General features: G+C 32.0%; 1 protein-coding gene across 2 annotated transcripts in view; it reads left to right on the top strand.

The window, feature by feature from the left end:
* The window catches only part of LOC123712484, an 81,875-nt gene that overhangs the window by 58,671 nt on the left and 1,774 nt on the right, over positions 1-21,430 (top strand). For both annotated transcript variants that reach the window (XM_045665604.1, XM_045665596.1), the window contains exons 7-10: positions 2,536-2,720; positions 7,687-7,793; positions 14,998-15,151; positions 21,047-21,373. In XM_045665604.1, the coding sequence (XP_045521560.1) occupies positions 2,536-2,720; positions 7,687-7,793; positions 14,998-15,151; positions 21,047-21,373 (773 nt within the window). The remainder of the gene's footprint in view (positions 1-2,535; positions 2,721-7,686; positions 7,794-14,997; positions 15,152-21,046; positions 21,374-21,430) is intronic.

The raw sequence follows: 21,430 nt of genomic DNA, 5'->3' as shown, positions 1-21,430 counted from the left end.
TCCACTGTCGACCATATAGGCGGTATATATGACATAGCTTAAACTTTAACTACGTACAATGTGAATAAATGAATATTTACTTATTTAGATAGATAGTCAGTAGTCACTCTTAATGCACTGTAAAATGATATAGTAGAAAACTTTGTCCAATTGCGAACTTATATATCGCGATTTTGTATAAGTGGTATTTATGGATTTACTTTCGTTTAATGAGGCCTTACCTACAGAAACCTGTATAAAGTAAAATAGATGTAATTTAAATGTATCATAATGTTGTAATAATATTTAAGTTCAATATAGGGATTGCTGTCTACTTATTATATAAAATAAATCTACATTTTCGAAATAATTGCTCAATATTTTGTTTGTTGTAATTGTTTTTATTTGTATCAATTTATAACAGTTACAATAATAATTAATGTGTACTTAATAATTACTATTAGTCGACGTTTGATTTGTATCCGGTTTCGGTTGTAGGCGGGCAGCGTTGACGCAAACTTTGTAAAGATAATCTAGACACAATATCTACTATTGAGTGTTAATGATTGTAATTACATGACTCGTACAGTTTTTATAATACTTTTTGTTTAAATAAAAACCATATTCGACTCGGCGAACAGTACAGTGGTGTTATTCAAATTATTTAAGTATACTAAGAGGTATCTTATAGTTCCCAAACAACTTTTTATCAGTTTTATAATATTTGTTTTAGTTAACGCAAAACTTATTTAATGGTGTTAACGTGATTCTTCCCAAGACTGACTGAAAAATCCTGTATGTAGAGATCAGACTTATGTATCTGTTTCGTGATCATTTGATTTTTTAATAAGCAAGTGTGATCAGGTCTGTGCCTGAAACCAAAGTATTTTGGGCCATGTCATGGTGGTTCCCTCACGATATTTTCCTGCATCCTACAAGTGCGTGTTAATTACGCCTATACTCTATAGACAAAAAATCTATTAGTGCGCGCCGGATCGATTCTACGAACTCCGGGATGAGAGCTGCACACTAAAGCCACTAGGCCAAGGTGCTCCAATATTTAGTTCAGTACATGCAAGCACAATAAAAATAAAAGATTTAAGGATAATATATGCAGTATCCCGCAAGTCGGTATGATTAAACAATTAAAATTCTTAGATTTTGCTAATGTGTGAGATAAAATAATGGAAATCATATTCTAAACTTATCCCATTTGTATAAATTCATGCCACAAAATGTTCTAAATCATATTTCTGAAACCAAAATCACTTAACATATAATTTAACACCATTTATTACCAAGTTTAATCATGATTTATTGTTCTTGTGTAAGTTATTATATTAAATAGGAGGAAAATCGTATATTACTAAGTGATGGACAAAAATATTATACGATTATTCAATTTCGATAAAATATTTTTAACGTTTCGGGTACGTTAAAGCCCATCAAACCACGGGTTGACATATATTTCCATTTGTGTTCTCATATCATATTAATGGCTTTTTTATTATGCACTTTCGTAGTAGGTACCCGCAATTTTAATTTATTGTACTGTGTGCACAACATACATAAATGTTAAATAAATTGTAAATTGTTTAACTCTTTTTTTTATAAATTACGAATATAAGAAGAATAAATAAAGTTGTGTATTTGATAAGAATACAGTTTAATAGCTACTAACAACTACACCAGCCGTTCTACAATTGTATAAATCCAAAAATTGTTTGTCGAAAAATATATACCAAGGCCATGTGCAGACGATTACCTCAGTGAGCGGTTGATCTGTGAACTATTGTCTCTTATCTCTCCATTGTTGTTAAAACTTTGAAGAATGTCAAAGCGCCACGCCCTTTGATGTCAATTTTAGGTTAGAGTTGAACGCCGGTTAATAGAAATACCATTCGACACGGGTGACCTTCAGCAGTTATGCAATGTGTCTGTTACTCTATTTAATACGCTTTGATATATCCGGACGTAGTATTAAGTATATTCCTGAAAAATACTAGTAGTGTTTATACGTGATTCAATTGTATGGCACATTTTTACCTACTGAAGCTCTAATAACAGAAAAACTGTATATAATCATTAAGGAACGGAATATAGAGGATTTCCATAATTAAAGACCTATGTTTTTTATAAAAACAATTTGTCTTAGGTTTTAACTTTGATTTATGGCGATGCAATAATCGTTAAGGCTTAGCCATGCGCATCCAAACAAGCACTGGAATGACTTAAATATGATCAGTAAAACATAAAATATAATTTGAATTATGCATGCGATTCTTTAGCCTGACAGTCGTTCGTGGGTTTGGTCTCTGATTTTTCTTTCTATGTGCGCAATTAATACTTGTTCGTACTGCGAAGGAACACAGCTTGATTAAACCGGATATACTAGGCTAACGTATACTAAAAACCGACAACATGTATGGGTAATAAATCAGAATCAGCAGAATATTATCAATAAAACATATGCAGAACTTATGAGGAGTCTATAAAAAGGCCTGTACTAAATTATTATGATTTTAAAGATCACTTAAATGAGATCTCCTTTCTTAGGTAGTTCTAGTCCGCGGCCACTACGTGTCTTACCTACCGCTATGCAGTCGCAACGAGCCCGTGTTCCTAGCGTCGTGCACGCCGCTAGCGATGCCGGAGACGCGCGAGTGCGTAGTCCACGGCGCCACCAACGTCTTCACCACTGTGCACGCCATGGACATGAAGATACTGCATATCGATACCAAGTAAGTTGTACCCAAATATACCGAATTAAGTGACACAATTGCGTTCAATTATAGATAAAACAAAGGTTTACATAAACCAATGCGAACAAAAAGTATATATACGATAAATTTGAATAAATATTCACTTAAATATTAGTTGATAATTAATCTAATTATAATGGTTTTAAGGCTAGGAGGCAATGAAAAACCTTTGGGGCATTCATTGAATGTATGGTGAACATATTTCAATATTTTTTAAGTGCTTTAATGCGTGCGTTAACACTTAATTCTACTACGATTTTTCACTTAAAGTACCACTCTCAGTACTATTTATGTATTATTTTAAATTAATTAATAAAAAGTTTACAGAAATCGGAACAATGAACTTTGCTACCTACAATCTGTTATTAAAGAATTACCTTGAATATATTTTTACAATTACAAACCACTCAAGTAGTGTACGCTAATCTTGAGTTATAAGCATCTTGAAAGCCTAATAACCTTGTTTTTGATGATATCGTTTAATCGCAATGATACTAAGGTCATATATGAAAAGACGGCCATGGAATAACAAAAGACCAAGGGCGGAGCAGGAAAAGAGAATCGTATGTTTCCTAGTTACATAAATAAGAAAAAATGATTGTTTATAAATTTTACATTTTAGAAACGAAAATACTGTATAATTTTTATACGTTTCCACGAGAAATATACACAAATAACGTAACATGTATTTGAAGTTTTAAAATGTAATGGAAAAAAAAGATTTTTTTGAACTTGTTAACTATTATTATAGTAACGGCAAATTAACAGTTTGTTCAATCAATGGTTAGTCGTTCCAAAAATATTAGTGCAAACTATCTTTTATTTCTTCAAATAAACTTCCATGGCTTGTATCTTGTACTATCCGGGTTACTAGATGCATAGCGACTACTGTCCATCATTGCAGATGTATGACGTCTCTATTGAGGTGTTTCATATTCATGTACTGTTCTCAATGGCACGAAATAATAAGAGGAGTTGTGATAATGCAATGGTAATACAGTGGTCCGATGACTTCGTCACTACTCACTCGGAGATCGCATATGTCATGTTGAATCATTGTAAGGAGATGTATTTAAATACGCTTTAAAGGTCTACAAGTTTGATGGAATTTTTTATGGATAAAATATTGGCATAATTCCTTCCTTTTGTATATTGCTTTTTTTATTCAATGCCCGGATTTGCACTGGTGGACTTTCTGTGCGTTTGCATTTTCCAAAGAAGCTGGCACATGTCAAATCCAAAACTCTACATGTGTCAGACAGAAATCAGATCACCTACTTGTCTCTGAAATCAAACTGATCAAACAAACGGATGCAACCTAAGGCCAAGACCTATATAGGGTTGTTAAGCCAATAGTCTTAAAAAGAAAAGGTTTGCAAAAAGTACTTGAAGTCTAAGAAAAATTATTGCTCTAATTATTTTAAGCCCTTTAGCAAAGTAACATTCTAAGAAACAATTTTTAATAATATAGAATTCAAAATCATTATTTAGATAAGATATTGTATTTAATAATAAGTTCTTATGTTTGTTTTGAAAGACGCACTCGTCACCTGCTCAGAAGCGAGCAAACTTTGCATACAATGACAGGCATACAAGCTCTCGAGTGTCTTTAGAAATATAGGCCGTGCGCACAACGGTGTGGATTAGCATTTTAGGCTTAGATATCAGTGTTTACGTTGATTTATTGTTGACTTAGTAGAAAGGGCAAAATAGCGTAATATCTTCGATATTTATTGCGACCGTCTTTGATGACAAATCATACTTTTTAAGTTACTTTCTATTAAATATTTTTATTTAATGGAAATCACTCCATATTTCTTGCGTAATCATTGAAAGTTTTTGATTTGTGAAAGAAATTGATTTTATTTTAATTTAATAGTAATAAAATTTTATCAAATGACCAATATTTTCTTGTTAAATGCAGCTTTATGTCATCAAAGCATATAAATGATCGATTAATCCATGAAAACCAAAACCAATATAATTGATGTAGTAGTATAATTCTTTTAATAATATTACAGATACATCATGAATGAAATTAGAATTTCCGTTAAATTAAAACATTTTTTATGGTTAAGTGTGCTTCATTATGGTGAATTCCTTATAACATTCGCAATACTGTTGATGTATATTCAGCGCATACGTCATAGCGGCCATGTCCATATTTCATTTACAAGTCCTCCTCGTAAAGACAGCTATTAAAATATAAGAATTAACTATCCTTTTCATTTCCCTGTCACTTCTCCGACTATGAGTACGACTAATATTTTGAAGTTTTTAATATTGTTTTAAAATACCATAACAACTGCGTACAAATGCCGGTTTATATAAGTGTAGGATGGAGTTACGAAAGACATGTTTTATATAAAAACAAGAGTGTTCAAAAATGACTCTCCTAGATACTATAATTTATTTTAGAAGGAATTCATACGAAAAATTAGGCCACCATTTCGTTAGCTCATTAGTACAAATTTGACCTACTATAATTAATAAGGAACAAATTATACAACCGTACATCATGGATGTTATCGCGCGCCCTTATAAATTGCATGGCTAATTCAAATGTTGAATACGAAATGAGCTGTATATTGCCAAGTAGAGAGGAATCGGGTATAAATCTATCCAAATAATTGATGAAGCGATTGCTAAATTTACAATTTAAATTTGTGTTTTGATCTAGTGATTACAGCTGGTATCTAGACGTTTTTAGATCTGGTGAATCGATCAGTAAATCACAATTTCTATCTTTCTTGGTCAGTGAATGTCTAGAATACTTATACATAAATAGAAAATACATACAAAAAAGGGCATTTTGCTAACAAAACTACATCGTATAAAATAAAGCTAATATTTAGCTTTACTTGCCATATTCAATGTATTTATTTTGGCACTAACTTTAAAAGTAATCACTCACTGGCTTTACATTGGCTTACACGGAACTATCCAGCCAACCAAGGTTAATTTATTTTCTACCATACAGTTATCAGCACCAGCTACTCTTAGACACCCCATATAAATCCTCCAGATAACAGTAAGCTAAGGGTCGCCCGGTAATAGTGTAAAACGAAACGAAACGATGACTCAATCCGTTCGATTCTGATTGGTTAACAGCACGCGTTACACGTGTTATACGTCATAATATTACCTTTCGTTTTCGACCGTCGTTACTAACCCAATCGAAGGCCATTCATCGGATTGGTTTGGATTTGGAGTAAAAGAAATGAGAGCACTGTAAGTCTATTATGTCAATACATTTCATTTTAAACTGTGTTTATTGGCAAAAATATTATTTCTAATAGAATAATAAATTAAAATTAGTGAACCTTTGACTACTACAACAATAAATCAGAACGTTATCTTTAACACCTTTAAAGTTTAAGCAAATAATACTTAAAATATACAAATAAATTTATTAAATTGTTATTTTATTGCTTATTATTTTCTGGCTGTATTTGTACTAGGTATACTATACGTTAAAATAGCTCACAATTCTGAAGCCTCATGTCGTACAGTCCGTAGAAGTGAGCCTAGGTTCAAATCCTGGCAATACAAAAATGTCAGGCATAGACATGTATTCGCACCATGCCTCATTTAAGGGTTAGGAAACATTAAAATTAAATAAAAATCTGTATTCTTATGTGAAATGCATTTCATATACTAATTAATGGTAATATTAATTGATCCAATACTACTGGTAATAATAAAAAAAAATTCAATCAGTTATTTAAAGTTAAGACTTCGAATAAGTAACATTTAGATTATCATGTGAAAGGAATACATATCAAGTTAAAATGATTCTATAAATCAGTGAGTCGGTAAGAGAAAATTTCGAAAATTTTATTTTTGCGCAGCGCTTTAATAAAATGTGGCATTGCATTTATAAAAATTAATCATTTGCTATTTTATTGTAGTGTTTTGTTTCGATATTTACATTTGCATTCGAGGATTCGATGCATTGAGGTCACGGATGCGACATATTGTAAGATTTATTTGTCTTTCGACAATGCCTCTTGAGGTAATTATACAGAAAACAGCAATACGACAATCTGAATGTCAAGTCCTACCAATAAAAGAATTATTATTTATTAAACGATCTAAGTGCGCACTCGTCTATTACAGAAGTTTTATAACATCAAGAGCTGGACTCTTGTAGTTTTTTGGTAATAGAGTTGTCAAGTTTATCTGGACTTAAAGGGGGTACTGAGAAGGGCAGGGCCGTTTTGAAAGTGACCATTTCGAAAAAAACGTATTTGTGCATAGACTACACTCTTTATTCCATAACTCATATAGGCCGATGTAGAGACGAACTCCAAAACAAGAATATAATATGTATGTGAGCGGGAGAGGAGAATAGGCAACTTTTTTTTACTTAAAAGCGTTTTAATTAAAACACAAAAGAAATAATATCATAACGCGTTAAAGTTTCTAAACCGTTCATAATCGAATTTTAATCATAAATACGATAAATATAATTAAAGTGTACTTGACACGACAAAACAAACATTCGTTTCGGGTCAAAGAATCAATCAATCATACGGGCCTTGTCAGTTGCACAAACTAGTTCCGACTTTTGTAATCGATAGGATTTTTCTATTCATTCATATTTTTTGCATTCATTCTTTAATTGGTATTACAATTCCTGTGGTTTAGTACGTATATTTTAAATTATTAGTTTCAAGTAATCCTCTGTCCAAGCCGCTGTCATCTAGGATCTTACCCAAATGTACTTTACACCATGCGTTACCCACTATCGAAAATAAATGGACATTGGTTACACGTCATATATTTTTTTTATTACCGCGCCGGTGTCAAGGTATTTTTGGGTAAGACCTGAATTAATATTAAAGTAGTTTCTTTTTACTGTAGTCTTCTTTATAAGATTAAGGTTTTGTTTGAAAAAAAACAAGTTCAGAAGTTAATAAATTTTCGTGTGTTATTTGTCCAGTAGTGAATGGCACCTGGGATGGGACCGCAGCGCGCTGCATGGAGTTAGTTGGTACCACCTATTACATCCTGATTGCTGTAAGGAGGCTCAGACAAAGCATAGACTAAGTAAGTTATAGACTTTATTTATATATGAATAAATATTATATGAATGTCACATTAAATTCGACGATTAAAAGGTACGCACCTAAAGTCCTGTTTTTAAAAAAGTATCTAAATTTCGTATTCTTTGCTTATCTTAAGTCACGTGCTGATATTTTTCTTATGACTATGAATTACTTCACGTATGTAAATACGTAATAGTTATATATTATATACAGAACAATTGTTTGATGCCTTTGTATCAGATTTAACTTAACGTACATACGGGTGACGTTAATATGTTCGTGTTAAACAAAAAACATTAAGAACTTTATCGTGCAATATGAGAATGTGAGGCTTAGGGTAGGATTCAGGGAGCAACAAAAAAGAGACTCAGCGCGTTAACAATGACTCCCGTTTCTCAGTAAAGAGGTTAAAATAAGGAAATCAAAAGTATTAGAGCTAAGTATTGCCACTTTGGGCTTACCTAAAGAGCTATTTTCAATTCGAATATTAAATACTTGGTAGAGCTTTGATGTCGTAATAAAAGAATCATCAACGGAATCTAAACAAGGTAAATTTCAGGCACATCAATATAATTACAGTGAATTCCCACGTTATTTTATTACCCTTTAAACAATACTGCAAATGTTACAGTCCGTTCACTTATCAGTTTCATCGGAACAAAACGAAGCTATTAAACCAATTTGTTACAATATTTTCAACCATCCAATTATATTTTATTTAAAGGCCAAGCGAGAGCTGAATAAGATAGATAGCAGGAAATTATTACATTAACTTGGAGTTACGGTGTTGTTTGGTAGTTGTCGTATCGTGTGATAGTGGATTGAGGTAATTTTGTTCATCTCGATTCTTTAACGAAACGAAACCAACCACAACTGTTTGAATATCGTAAAATCATCCACGAAATAAAGACAAAAACATAAATATAATAATAATATATGAATATTATAATAAATACAAAAGGTTTTTGGTGTGAAAAGAGGTTTTGTTAATCTTTAGAACTAGTACTGGATAAAGAACAATATTTCGTTTTCAAACAGTCTTATTACCTTGGATATAAAGTCCCGATTACCACACTTAAGTTATAAATAGAGCATTCAAATATCAAATATTACGTAAAATCAGTACTTTATGAAACAAAGCTAGAAAATCTAGGATTTATTAAAGCTAGTCTACTTATCCTTAAATATCAACTTAAGCCGATGACATTACGTCAATCTGAGGCTCTTAGATTCCCGTTTGATGTTTAGCATTTAACTAATAGTCAGTGATTAATTGTTTGTTTGTGGCCTACATAACTGGCAATTAGAATACCTCAATGATTAATGAACACTTTCCTTGAAATATTGTGTCGTAATCAGAGTTTTGCAAAACTATTTTTTTGACCTGCACATTTAAAAATACTTATTTTGATTTTAAATTACACGTGTTTAACACATTTCACTTGTCATTTGTAAGACAAGATTATAAAAAGATAAATTTCATTGTTTTGTCTGTCTCAATCACCACATACATAGTAAATAAGATGTGAGGTTTTTTTACACATACACGCACTACACTGTGTGTATATAGTGTTGTATTAAGTATTGTCTTTTTATAAAAGCTGACATTGTCCCACGTAACATCAATAGATTATAATAATATGTGTCAACCACGCTAATCTATCGTTTTGCCTCACGTTCTAGAGAAAGTGCACTTGACGAATGCGCGTGAGTTCGCGTGCACGCTCGTCTCTACGTGAGCGATTAAATCGTTGCCAAAGTACAAGTGCGCACGTAATAGATATAACCAAACTTTTAATCTTTATAAAGTAGTAATTTGCAATTCTTAGTAAAAAATATTTACAAATAATATATCAAATTGCACAACTAATAGCATTTATAACAATACATTTATATTAAGGGTTACTGATAATTTAAATAAGGAATACTTAATTTACAAATAAAATTTAAACGAAACATTAGTTTATAGTAATAACCTCACTCTCTGTTACTAAAAATCAATATACCAAACAAAAACACTTTCGTACTCAAAATTACATTTAATCGTATCACAGAGAAAATAAAATGATACAATATTTTTCTATATTTATTAAATACTAATTAGACAAAATAATATAATTAAGTTCAACGAAAGCAGGTCATACATATAACTTGCAAAAGATAAATGCTATTTTGCTATGTAACCGCAATTTCAGCTCGTCAAACAATCTAAAACCAACATTGAAGATTGCACAAATAACTATCTGAGCCCTTATTACTATTACCAACTCCTACGCAGCTCAGGCATCGTTTTAATACAATGACGTATGGTGGAATATGACGTTGAATGAAGTCTAAGATAACTTTGCTGATTTCGATCTCTATAATCTAATAATCCCGAAGGCCTGTGTTACTCTATTTTACTAAACAACCGTAAATTTGTATATATAAAATTATATTCACATAAGTTTATAAATTAAACGCGAATTTGTAATATAATTTTCTTAGCTCGAAGTGTCAAGGATTTTAGCAGTTACCTAAACCTAAAAAAAAGGTTGATATCACTTTCTAATTACATGCTAAAAAGTCTAAATGCACTCTTTTACCTAAAGTACTCTTTTGTTTCTTTCTGTCAAATTGTACTTGAGCTGTGCCAAAAAGAGAGACATTTTTTATTGAAGCACAGCAATTGAAATGAATGAATTGAGTTCATATTTAGTACTTATATAGGCACTGAACAGAAAGCAAAGTATTGTTATAATTAGATTTGACATTATACCGTTATCATTATAATCGTCGCTATCGCGTGTATGAATTTGTATAACCTTAAATCATGAAGCATCCAAGTTTTTAATAACTAATATTTTATTAGGTAATTTAGAATTTCACTGACTAAAATATAGTTGAATATTGTGAGCCTTTTACATAACGCTTAATATAAATTGATCTTAATTAAATCAACGCCTATTAGTGATTTATCGCATTCTTAAATAAATGTCGTACGTTATTAACTAAGTATTACAATCGATAAGTTTACTTATTTCTTGATTATCAATTTATTCCATAAGATATTTGCATATCGGATTTTGTTCTATTAAATAATACTGAGATGATTTCACAATAGAAATATTGCTATTTGTATCGAAGCTTTGCTAATACGTAGGTACTTACAAAACCTACATTTTACGGTTACAATGAGGCCTATTAATATGGGAATTTGTATCTCATCTTGAGTATGGAAAAATGTTGACTCTTGCAGCTAGACTAAAGTTTAGTAAAGGTCTAGAATACACATTGTAGTGTAGTTTGTAGCTTTTTGTAAAAAATTTGACCAAGTCAAAATTCACCTAAAACTGACTTTTTAAACGTCAATACTCTAGAAACAGGATGTAAGTTTATTGAATATTCATGACGTCGAGTATGAGAAGTTTCATATATATATTGTATTAAGAGTGTTGACAAAAACTGTGTAAATTCAAAAGCTAATTCACATGAGAAACTGGTCTTGCACACTGCACTATTTTGCATAAGAAACAGTACCCACCAACTTACGCAAGATTCTATGTATACGGAAGTTCGCAGGTCAGTGTCGCACAAGTACATAAATAAAATACGATTAGAGCGAAGGTCCCATACCCACACGGATGTCCTGTAAAGCAAATAGAACGCATATTTAATTGTGACCTCAGGCAAATCCATATTTATAGCAGGCGAGTTTCTCGCGACAATCTCGTACATTTGAAAACGATACTAATTTGTTGTAAATATATTTGTATTGATAATTTATTATACTGTCTGCAAATTTGTTTAGGATTACGATAGTACGTTGACAGTGTTCTTCAGGGACTTAGCAATGTTATTTAGTAACCAAGTAGTCTTCAACAATTCATAATCATAACGAAATAATACTATTATGCATGGGTTAACTTCATTTAAGTATATCACACAAATAAACAATAACATTCATATTTTCTTCAAAGTTAAATTTTTTTGTTCCTTCTCCTTCTTCCTTCTCTATCTTCCTTTAAATTTCTTCTATACAAACGTTATGGCCAACCTAACCTAACCTAACTTTCGTACTAAATACTAACTGACGTGACACTGATCTTAAATTATCGTGATTCATGTGCACTTTTAATTTTCATATTAGCTTTTTTTAGTTTAGTTCGTTTTTTTGTTCGCGTTCAATTTTATCCTAAAAACTATATGTAATATGTATTTTTGTACTTCTTGCCTGCCTTATCTAATTTAATACATTTTTCTTTTTTCTTCTTACGGTGGTTGCCTGGAAGATAGGCCGCCAGTTGCCCTCCTTTTAATTTAATTTGTTCAATTTTGACATTGTAATGCAACGAAGGGTTAATAAATATCTATATTAAAAGGTTTTATTTAATAAAAAAGTATGCAACTTACTAAATTTCTCTTCGGAATACAGCGACGAAATGCTGCCAGCGTAGGGAATGCAATCCCGACTCGAGATCGTGAATTCGAGATCCCGCGGGATTAGAAATATCAATCCGGCGGGATCCCGAAATTTTCGGGATCTCGTATAGTTTAAAAAAATAATTCACGTGACTGAATACGATGACAACTGCATATTTGTGATAGTGAGGTTAATTAAAATAAAATATTATTTGAAAGAAAACAAAAGCCTTTATCCTTTAATATTACGAACTAAACAGCTAACAATTTTAATTACATGAATATAATCAAAACAAAAGTAGGTATGGCTCAAGGAGATTAAAATTGGTGATTTTGAAAGTAACTTCTAAAAAAAGAGTATCTTCTAAAGTGTCTCAAGAGTGCTATCTGCTAATGCTGCTGATGGACATTAGATGCCGAATGTCCATTGCAATGTACCCTATGTAATGTGCAATGTCGCGTGAAGCGTCCCGAGCGGATGTGTGTAGAATCGCTAACCATTGCAGCCCAATCCCGTCAATCTCGAACGGGATCACGTCATATTATGCTTCGGGATTGATCCCGAAAAATTACACGGGATCTCGCGAGACCGAGATCCCGCGAGATCGGGGTTGCATTCCCTATGCCAGCGTTTACGGTACACTGCCGCAGGTACCGAACTTAACTTTTTTTTTAAATTTTCTATTGATTAATTTTTAATTGTTAATAAGTTGTAAAATCTTAAATATTTGATTCATAGGTTTTGGTTTTAATAAACGAAATTATTACAGATTCATATATTTGAGCTAAGTAAGTTATATAGAAAATATATCATTCAATTAATGTATCCCGTTAAGGTAAGGATAAGTGCAATATTTCATTTAGTCTCCAAGTAACGTGATTTATAGTACAATCATGTAATACAATTTTCATATTTTAATACTAATCAACTATTTGATTTAATTACAGCTTGATTTGAATATTTTGTGTGAAACTGAAATGAACGCGTCACTGTACCTATACGGATGTATGTTATAGTGATATGGGCGATTAGGGGACGATTCTCAAACAGGACTGCGCTCTCATACGTCAAAAATTGACTTTTACCTAGTTCGCGCTAAGTTTCGTTTCTATATCTAAGCATTAGTCTTCAGTGTTACTCTCAGTCTTAGTGGTTGTTAAAACTATGTTTAACAAGCAAGTAGGTATCCATTTCAGGGCCGTCAAAGTCTAGTCAATTGTTACGTTACAGTAATATAATTTTCAAAACTCTGAAACCAAATTAAGTTTTAGCAAGAGCTCTAAGCTATATAACTTTCTGAATGGTTAGCGAAACGTATCGAAAGATTTATATAGATAAATCTTTCTTAGAGAATATAGATATTGCCTGCACTTGGCAATATCTACTAACATATTAATAATAATAAAACTTAGCTTAAAATTTCCTGCATGCTTTCAATTGGGGATACTTTTCTATTAAGTTAAACGTGTGTGCTATACATATTACTTATCTAGTGAAGTGATATCTTAAAGCTGTGTTACTTTAGGTTTCAGCTGCTGTACATGGTCTAAATTAAAAGCTTAACTCACCTCAACGTTTACCTCTGTCCTTCAGTGTTTTGATGTCGGTCAAACTGTAAATGATGGAATTCTTTGTTCTAACTTAACTTTAACATTAAACAATTGTATCATATTTTTCACAACTATAATGTATAATACATGGTAATGAAGAGTCAATAACAAATAAGCTTTATCAACATATGATCGTCAAAAAATTTTGACGAGACACCTGATGTGCCATATTTGGCTGTGCGTCAATGAACGGACCATTTTTGGACTATGTAAATTACTATCACAATATCAGAGTCGAATTATGCAATTTTGTTCATACAAATTTCAGCTTTAGTGCTATGAATATATATTCCATTGTACTACACTGTATAATATCTTCTAAGCTCCCTTTATGGGCAGAAGTATAAGCATTCATAATCGTTTTATTAACTCGTATATTAGAGGCATTCAATTATAACAATTCACACTCAATCTAATATGAATAATCTTAGGCTTATAGTGACAAGCATTTTTTTCTGTTAAACCTTTATTTAGACAAAGATATGAGTCATGCTAGAATTGTTTATAGTGGTATGAGTCGAAATAAGTTATTGTTATTATTTTATTTTATTAGTCAACTAACAGGAATTATAATAAAAAAAAATACAAAAACTTAAGTTATACCTTGAAAGCTAAGAAAGCCTGTATAAAAATAAAGAAGACTTAACATCAAATATGAAAAAGAAATCGAGCTGAAAGACGAAGAGATTAAAAAGTTTAACGTGCTACGTAAACTACGACAAGGAAAGATATATATATATCTATCTCCATCTTATGCCTATCCACCATTCCAAGTCTATTAACACGTGGTATAAACATGTTAAGTTGTTGTTTGTTGTTTTATTTAATTTCGGGACAATTAACATATTAAATTATTAGAGGCTCGCTAATTAACAAAAACTATGCTAAATTATATTATGTTATATATATCATTGCAAAATTGTAGAATATATTCTGTGTGTATGTAAACGAGAAGGTATTAAGTTCAGTGTTTAGAGCCGCCCATGGAATCGCAACACCAAGAGGTTTGTGCGATACCGGCCTCACGCCCGTAAGTCGGAAATACCTGGAATCACATCTGGTTCCAAAAAGTTACAGTGCGTGGCAAGAGCTGACTTAAAATAAAATAATGTTTTTCAGTACACCACTATACTAATTTTAATAAATTCCGTATAAAATAAAACTTACTATGCTAACCGAATATGTCTTTTTAGTAACACAATCAGAGCAAGAAAGATCGTGCATAGCGTTGCTCCGGCTGCAGCGTAGGTGTGGTCAATTCCTCTGGGTCCATGCTGTGCTGCAGCTCAAAGATAATTTGGAGAATTCTCAACGGCCAGTCATTGTATGCACGAATCAAGTATTAAGGTAAGATAACTATATCAATGATTAACACTGTCTTCAAACTCTAGCGCTGCAACAGCGGAACGTAATATGAAATGATATAGTGAAATTGAATAAATTATTTGTAATAAACCCATGCTCACTGTTCTGTTTGTGAATCCTAGAGATAATTTTAAATTCAAAATAAGTATCAGCTATATTAAATGCTTTATTTCGGTAAAGTATCTTTGCTTGTACATTTTTAATTATGTCAATATAAATAAAGGTATACGTGAGCAGTATTGGCCTAGTGGCTTCAGCGTGCCACTTTCATCCCTATGGTCGTAGGTTCGAGCCCCGACTGTGCACCAATGGACTTTATAGGCCCAAACCTGAAAAGGTTGTAGCGCCACAGATTTTTTAATTATTTATTACGTGCCATCGGTAAAACATAAAATATTTTTACAATGAAAACAAATGTCATCGTATCAATACTCTTTGCATTAACTCACTCTATTTGTAATGCTGACCAATATTATTTATTTATTGCATTAAAAAAACACAATACATAAAAAATTATAAGGGCTGCAACGGGCGGCTTCATCGCTAACAAGCGATCTCTTCCAAGCAACCCAAGTAAGAGAAAAACTAAAAGAGAAAAATGACGAGGAAAATGCAAGAAGTGCATAACCAAATGTTATATAAAAAAATAGAACCTTAATCTAAAGTAATACAAAAAAATATTAATAGAAAACTAAAAAGCTAATTTCACGGATTCATTAATGGCAATGAAATACAAAAGAAAAGGAAAAACAAGAATGTTTTTTTTATCAGTAGTATCTATTTGTTTACTTCATTACGCTTCTAATGAAGATGACAAGTGTTATGAAATGTTCTACTTACCTTACGTACACGTATTAATCTTTAATTTTTAATCTCACAATTAATTAATCTCACATATCATGAATAGGTAGTGCTATTTTAATTATGCAATCATAAACTATTACAAAATTCATACACCCTAATTGTATGTAAAGAGTAAACAAGTTGCTAACTATGCAAAACTTAATGGAATATTGAGGAGCGTATATTTCTCGTTTCCCGCCAATTTGCGACTGCTTCCTCTGGACGCATAAATCTTACGGACATGATGTAGGCGGTAGACATGATGACAATTTGCAATCCTCTTTTATACAAGTTTCAATTCAAAAATGCATTAAGTTGAAGCACCCTTATTTCTTGTAAATTTTGATTTATTTAATATGCCATACTTTTTTTTATCAATGGTTACGTGAGTAGTTTATTTTATTAGAATGGAATCCTAATTCCTTCCCATCCTAATGCTAGAAAAAAATCTGCATTTTTTTATCTGCGGTACAAGACTCCGACATACCCCAAATCTCTACGCAATGCTAAGGGAGGAAGCCGCTCGGAAGTGACTGTTAGTCATTAATTCGAACAGCTCTTCGTTGCATAGGTATTGTATTCTTACTTTTTACTTTAATAACACACAACAACAAAATAATCTTAATATTTGCTATTAAGAAGAAAACTGTTACATTAACATACACGTGGCTAATAAGAATATCAGTGTTAAGTGAAAGAATCTCGGACATGTGACAAATGATGCAATTCGGGGGACAGTGTACAGCTTGAAATACCAAACACACCGAGCGGTGTAAGTTATTAGAACTTACATTCGAATTGATCCCTATTTGTCCGAAAACCAGTTTAGATAAGTACACATTTTGTAAGTTAAATATAAAATTATAACATGACATTGACATACAATATTGAATACTGACAATTTAAGAGTTGTTTCTACACAACCTTTTTCATTAAAAATCCACATCTTATTATATGATATAAACAATTTGCTTGACTCTGTACTCCCGTAACCAAAAATTGAAAATCGTTCAGCAAAAATGCTTTATGCATATCGATTAAAATAATGTCTTATAACTCGCACCAAACTCGATATCTAGCCTGCTGATTGTTTGGGTCAAGCGAGCTGTCACCTCGGCTGATATTAATTTAGATTTACTCGGAGGCTCAGTACAAGCGACTAATTCGCTTCTTAGTCACTGCATAATGAGCTAGATAACTAAATTATATAGCTGTCGGTGACATAGCGTGAACTTTGGCGATATTAATTCACCACTCATTACCGAAACAGCGTTGTTCCTACCTAATTGATATTTATTACGGACGCAATTTCATGAATAGCATTTGGGAAATAAGATATAGGGAATTTGACGCATGACAAATTTATATTTAACGTTTCTGAAACAGATGTGTATTTTTATAGTTGATTGAAGATTTGTTCTGTATGTGTCTATGTACATTATTATTCCTACAAGGCCGGACATCCGAACAGTCTGGCATTATCGCCCATCATGTGAGCATCACTTAGCATTAGATAAGCCGCCTATGTGTTTACTCCCTAAATCAAAAACTTAAACCAATAAGTAGTTTGACAACTACTCTAAATTATTCCCACATTGAATTCACGCGTATACAAATTCATAATTATTCAAACCTGTTGAGCCTTTCATAAAACAATGTAATCATTTTCTGCATAAAACAAACTTGATTCAATTCCCTCAAACGAGATATGAAGCGTGTAATTTAACAGAATTAGCTGGTTTTCACGTGTTTTCTTGCTATAAAATATGGTTGGGAATAAAGTTGGCTGATCAGAGGCGGTGCTTGTTAAACACCGTTTCTCACATCACAACAATAGCCCTTTGCGAGCATATTTCAAATCGGATAGCAACATCGCTTGCTCGATCGGCTAGACGCCTCGACTTCATAAATCACCCCCTTACAATATTTATTCGATGTTACTCCTACTACGAACTTTGCCCGTTTTCCAAAAGTATTCAGTATTGAAACATTTTAGGTCATCATTAGAATGGTGCGAAAAGATGAAAACGAATTTCTAAGAAGACCTCGAAAGTTCCCGAATCTTAATTCACCCGATCTTACTGATTAATGGCAGAATAAATATAAAAAAAATACTATAAAGATAATTAATATTTTAATTAATAAAGTCTTATTTGTATAGATGATTCAAGATAATTGCTACAATTACAATATGATATTGCTGGATCTTGTAAAATATACCTTAACATATCGTTCCTCAAGCGAGGACTTGAGTTTGTTTTAAAAGGGGTTCGCAGTCTATTGAAACTACATATAGTTTCAACGAATGCTTTAAAAATAGCACCCCACATATTATTATAATTTTACAGTGATGGGTCTCAAGACTGTTTTACTCAACTTTTTCGTTAGTCGCGACATAATAATGTTTGAGTGACGATGCCTTAAACTAAAGTAATAAACAATATTACAATTCACGAGAGTTTAATTAGGCAATTAAAAAATAACGCTCAGTACACTATTGAAACACAGTCTCGCAATGAAACAAAACGATTTTGATAAAATTTGTGTGGTAGGGGTTCTGTTCGTATTGATATCTTAATAGGGAAGTTTGTGTTAAAATTATGGCAGTAAATTTTTCAGCCAAGTGAAGTATGCGGTTCAAAATTATCTTAGCCCTAATAGGAGGCCAATTATTTATTGGTGTCAGGCAGTATATCCTAAATGTTTAGAAACCATGGATTTTAAAAAGTTTTCTAGTTATATTCCCAGTAATTTTACGTTTTTGTTAACGTTTCTAATTGCTCAATTGAGAAACAAGGTTTATACTTACCACGTAATAACATCTTCAAAATATACATCAGTCACTGTCAGTTAATAAATGTATTAGATTGTAGAGGTCAGTGGAAAACAACGGCACCTATAATAGATTCATATATTTTTAAGAATATTCATAGTAGTAGCTGAAATAGGCTATATTCGTTTTCATGTCTTCCATAATATAACAAATTCAAATTTCAGAAAAGTGTAAAATTCAACTCACACGCACGCATATACTTAAAGGTAAAATTAAAATAAATATTATTTGTTAAATACTAATAATGGCAAAAATTATTACGTGAATACCGTTGCATTTAATATTAAGAAAGGTATATAAGATTTTATTGTTATATTCAGTATATCAAATAATAATATTACTTACGAAAGCATCAAGTCAATTCTTACGAGAAGTCTGCTTAGTTTGACTAAATCATCGCGTACCTGTATTCTTCCGAAGCAATATTAAAAGCATTTATGTACATACTATAAAATTATTAAAAACCTACTAGCCTATCCGATCTAGACTCCATAATCAAACCAACGCCCCAAGATCTCAATTCTCATACAGTACCCATCGAACAAATAATTCCTCAGAAAATTGACCAATTACACGTTAATTCATAATTACCGACCGACGTACGGGCTGTAATCATAATACCTCGTCGGCTGTTTACGATAAATACTATACTGCCTTTACATGGTTTTATCTCAATTACTGGGCTAAACAAAAATGTCTTAACTTGCTGATAATGCCCGTGACTTAGTCTAGAACCTATAGATAAGCCATTTATTTCCTTAAATCGATCTCTCATCAGTTTAATAGATGATTATCTAATCGTGTATATCGGTATCTACCCATTTATAGTTACCGTTTTTATCCGTTTTAATACAGTTTTACCGTGTATCCGAAAGGTGGATATAGAAACCGTGCTCGCTTGTACGTTTTTAACAACATCTCCATACACACCATGTATTTTATACGAAGAAAAGTTTTCACTCGGAGCGCAGCAAATCCCAAACGATAATTTCTTGACATTACGATTTATCCGTTAGTTTAAAGCTTTTCCTACAAATGATTCCATTATAAATTTAATCATTATAATTACTCCATCATAGGTAACCTAAATCAGTACTAGGCAAACACATTAAAGGTACAGGTCTAATGAATCACGTTCTCGAAGGTCAATTTCATTATGCAATGTATGTACTGTTTATCCGTTTACCCTTTGATTCCAGATATCAGTAATTGTAAGAGCGATTTGTCCTCGATGTGAACCTCAGGTTTTATTGATAGTAGTGCTAATTACATAAATGATTTAATATATTATATATAATAGGCCTTGCGGCTAGGCTATCATGGCCATACTAATTTCATGGACGAAAATATAACGGTTAAAGAAGAATTAACCTAAACTAATTATGCCCTACTTCCATTAGTAAGGTTCAATTCGTAGCGCAAAAAAAAATACTTTAATTGCATTCACTTTAGAAATAAATATAACAAAATACAACATTCATTTTCTCGACGCCCATACAATAATGCAGTAGCTAGTGTTTCCAGGACTGTGACATTTCTCTACCTGCATTATTTCTGCAAAGGTCTTCGTATAAGTTAAAAGGTCATATGATCGACTAAACAATATATCAGTAATTAAATATCTTTATCCTAGTATTTTTGGGCATGATGTACGAATATAAACATATTTATTTATACAGTTTAAAACCGTAGAAACTTGCAAAAACCACCTAAAACATTTAAAAATAATAATAATAGATTCGCAATTATTTTTATATACATTATTATTGGAAAATAGTTTCCAATAATAACGTGCCTAGAAATAACTACGTACCTGCAGATAATAAGTGTGAATTTCTTTAGATTTCGCACTACTTAATATAAACATTAAACTTTAGTGGTACCCATTCTCCGATCCAACTAATGGGCAAAACATGTTACAAAGTCGAAATATGCTGATGGTCGAATACCTGTTTCAATAAAAAGCGTACAACGATTTAAACACAATTTCTTTATCTATTATTATAGTGTCAGTTACCCCTCCTGAAGAAACATTTCTTATCACTTTAGGTCTTTTATTTGTTCCACCAATCACTTTATTTAACTCAACATAGGTATTTCTAAAAAATGCAATTTAATTACTTGGCCTATTTATAAGTTTTTTTGGAAACGGTGGCCAACAAAAATTTAATATAAATAATTTTGTTTCTCATTGTCAACAGCGAACAGGAAGCAACAGTGATGAAAGCAAATCCTTGGCTATACCATTACTATGCAGTACAGTCGAAGTTACATTATGGCTTGGCCTATGAAGCAGCGACAAGGATGTATGGCCCTCCACCACCAGACATACAAGTGTATCCGTCAACTATGCAATATGCCCCAACTCCACCAGTCTGCATAAATGGGAGTCAACCAGTTATGATGCCAAACTCAACTCTTCAACCCCATTTGACACACGTACCACCACACTTAGCACCAATTCATTATGCTCATGAAAGAACAGATAACGGACCTGTAGATTACTCTGTCTCTCTCCAAGACAGCAGGTATTGCTTAAAAAAAATCTTCTGTTATTATCATTTTAGCTTATTTGAATTTCACTA

Source organism: Pieris brassicae, chromosome 1 (assembly GCF_905147105.1).
Source record: "Pieris brassicae chromosome 1, ilPieBrab1.1, whole genome shotgun sequence".
NCBI classification, from domain to species: domain Eukaryota; kingdom Metazoa; phylum Arthropoda; class Insecta; order Lepidoptera; family Pieridae; genus Pieris; species Pieris brassicae.
This window is presented reverse-complemented; position numbering and strand designations above follow the sequence as displayed.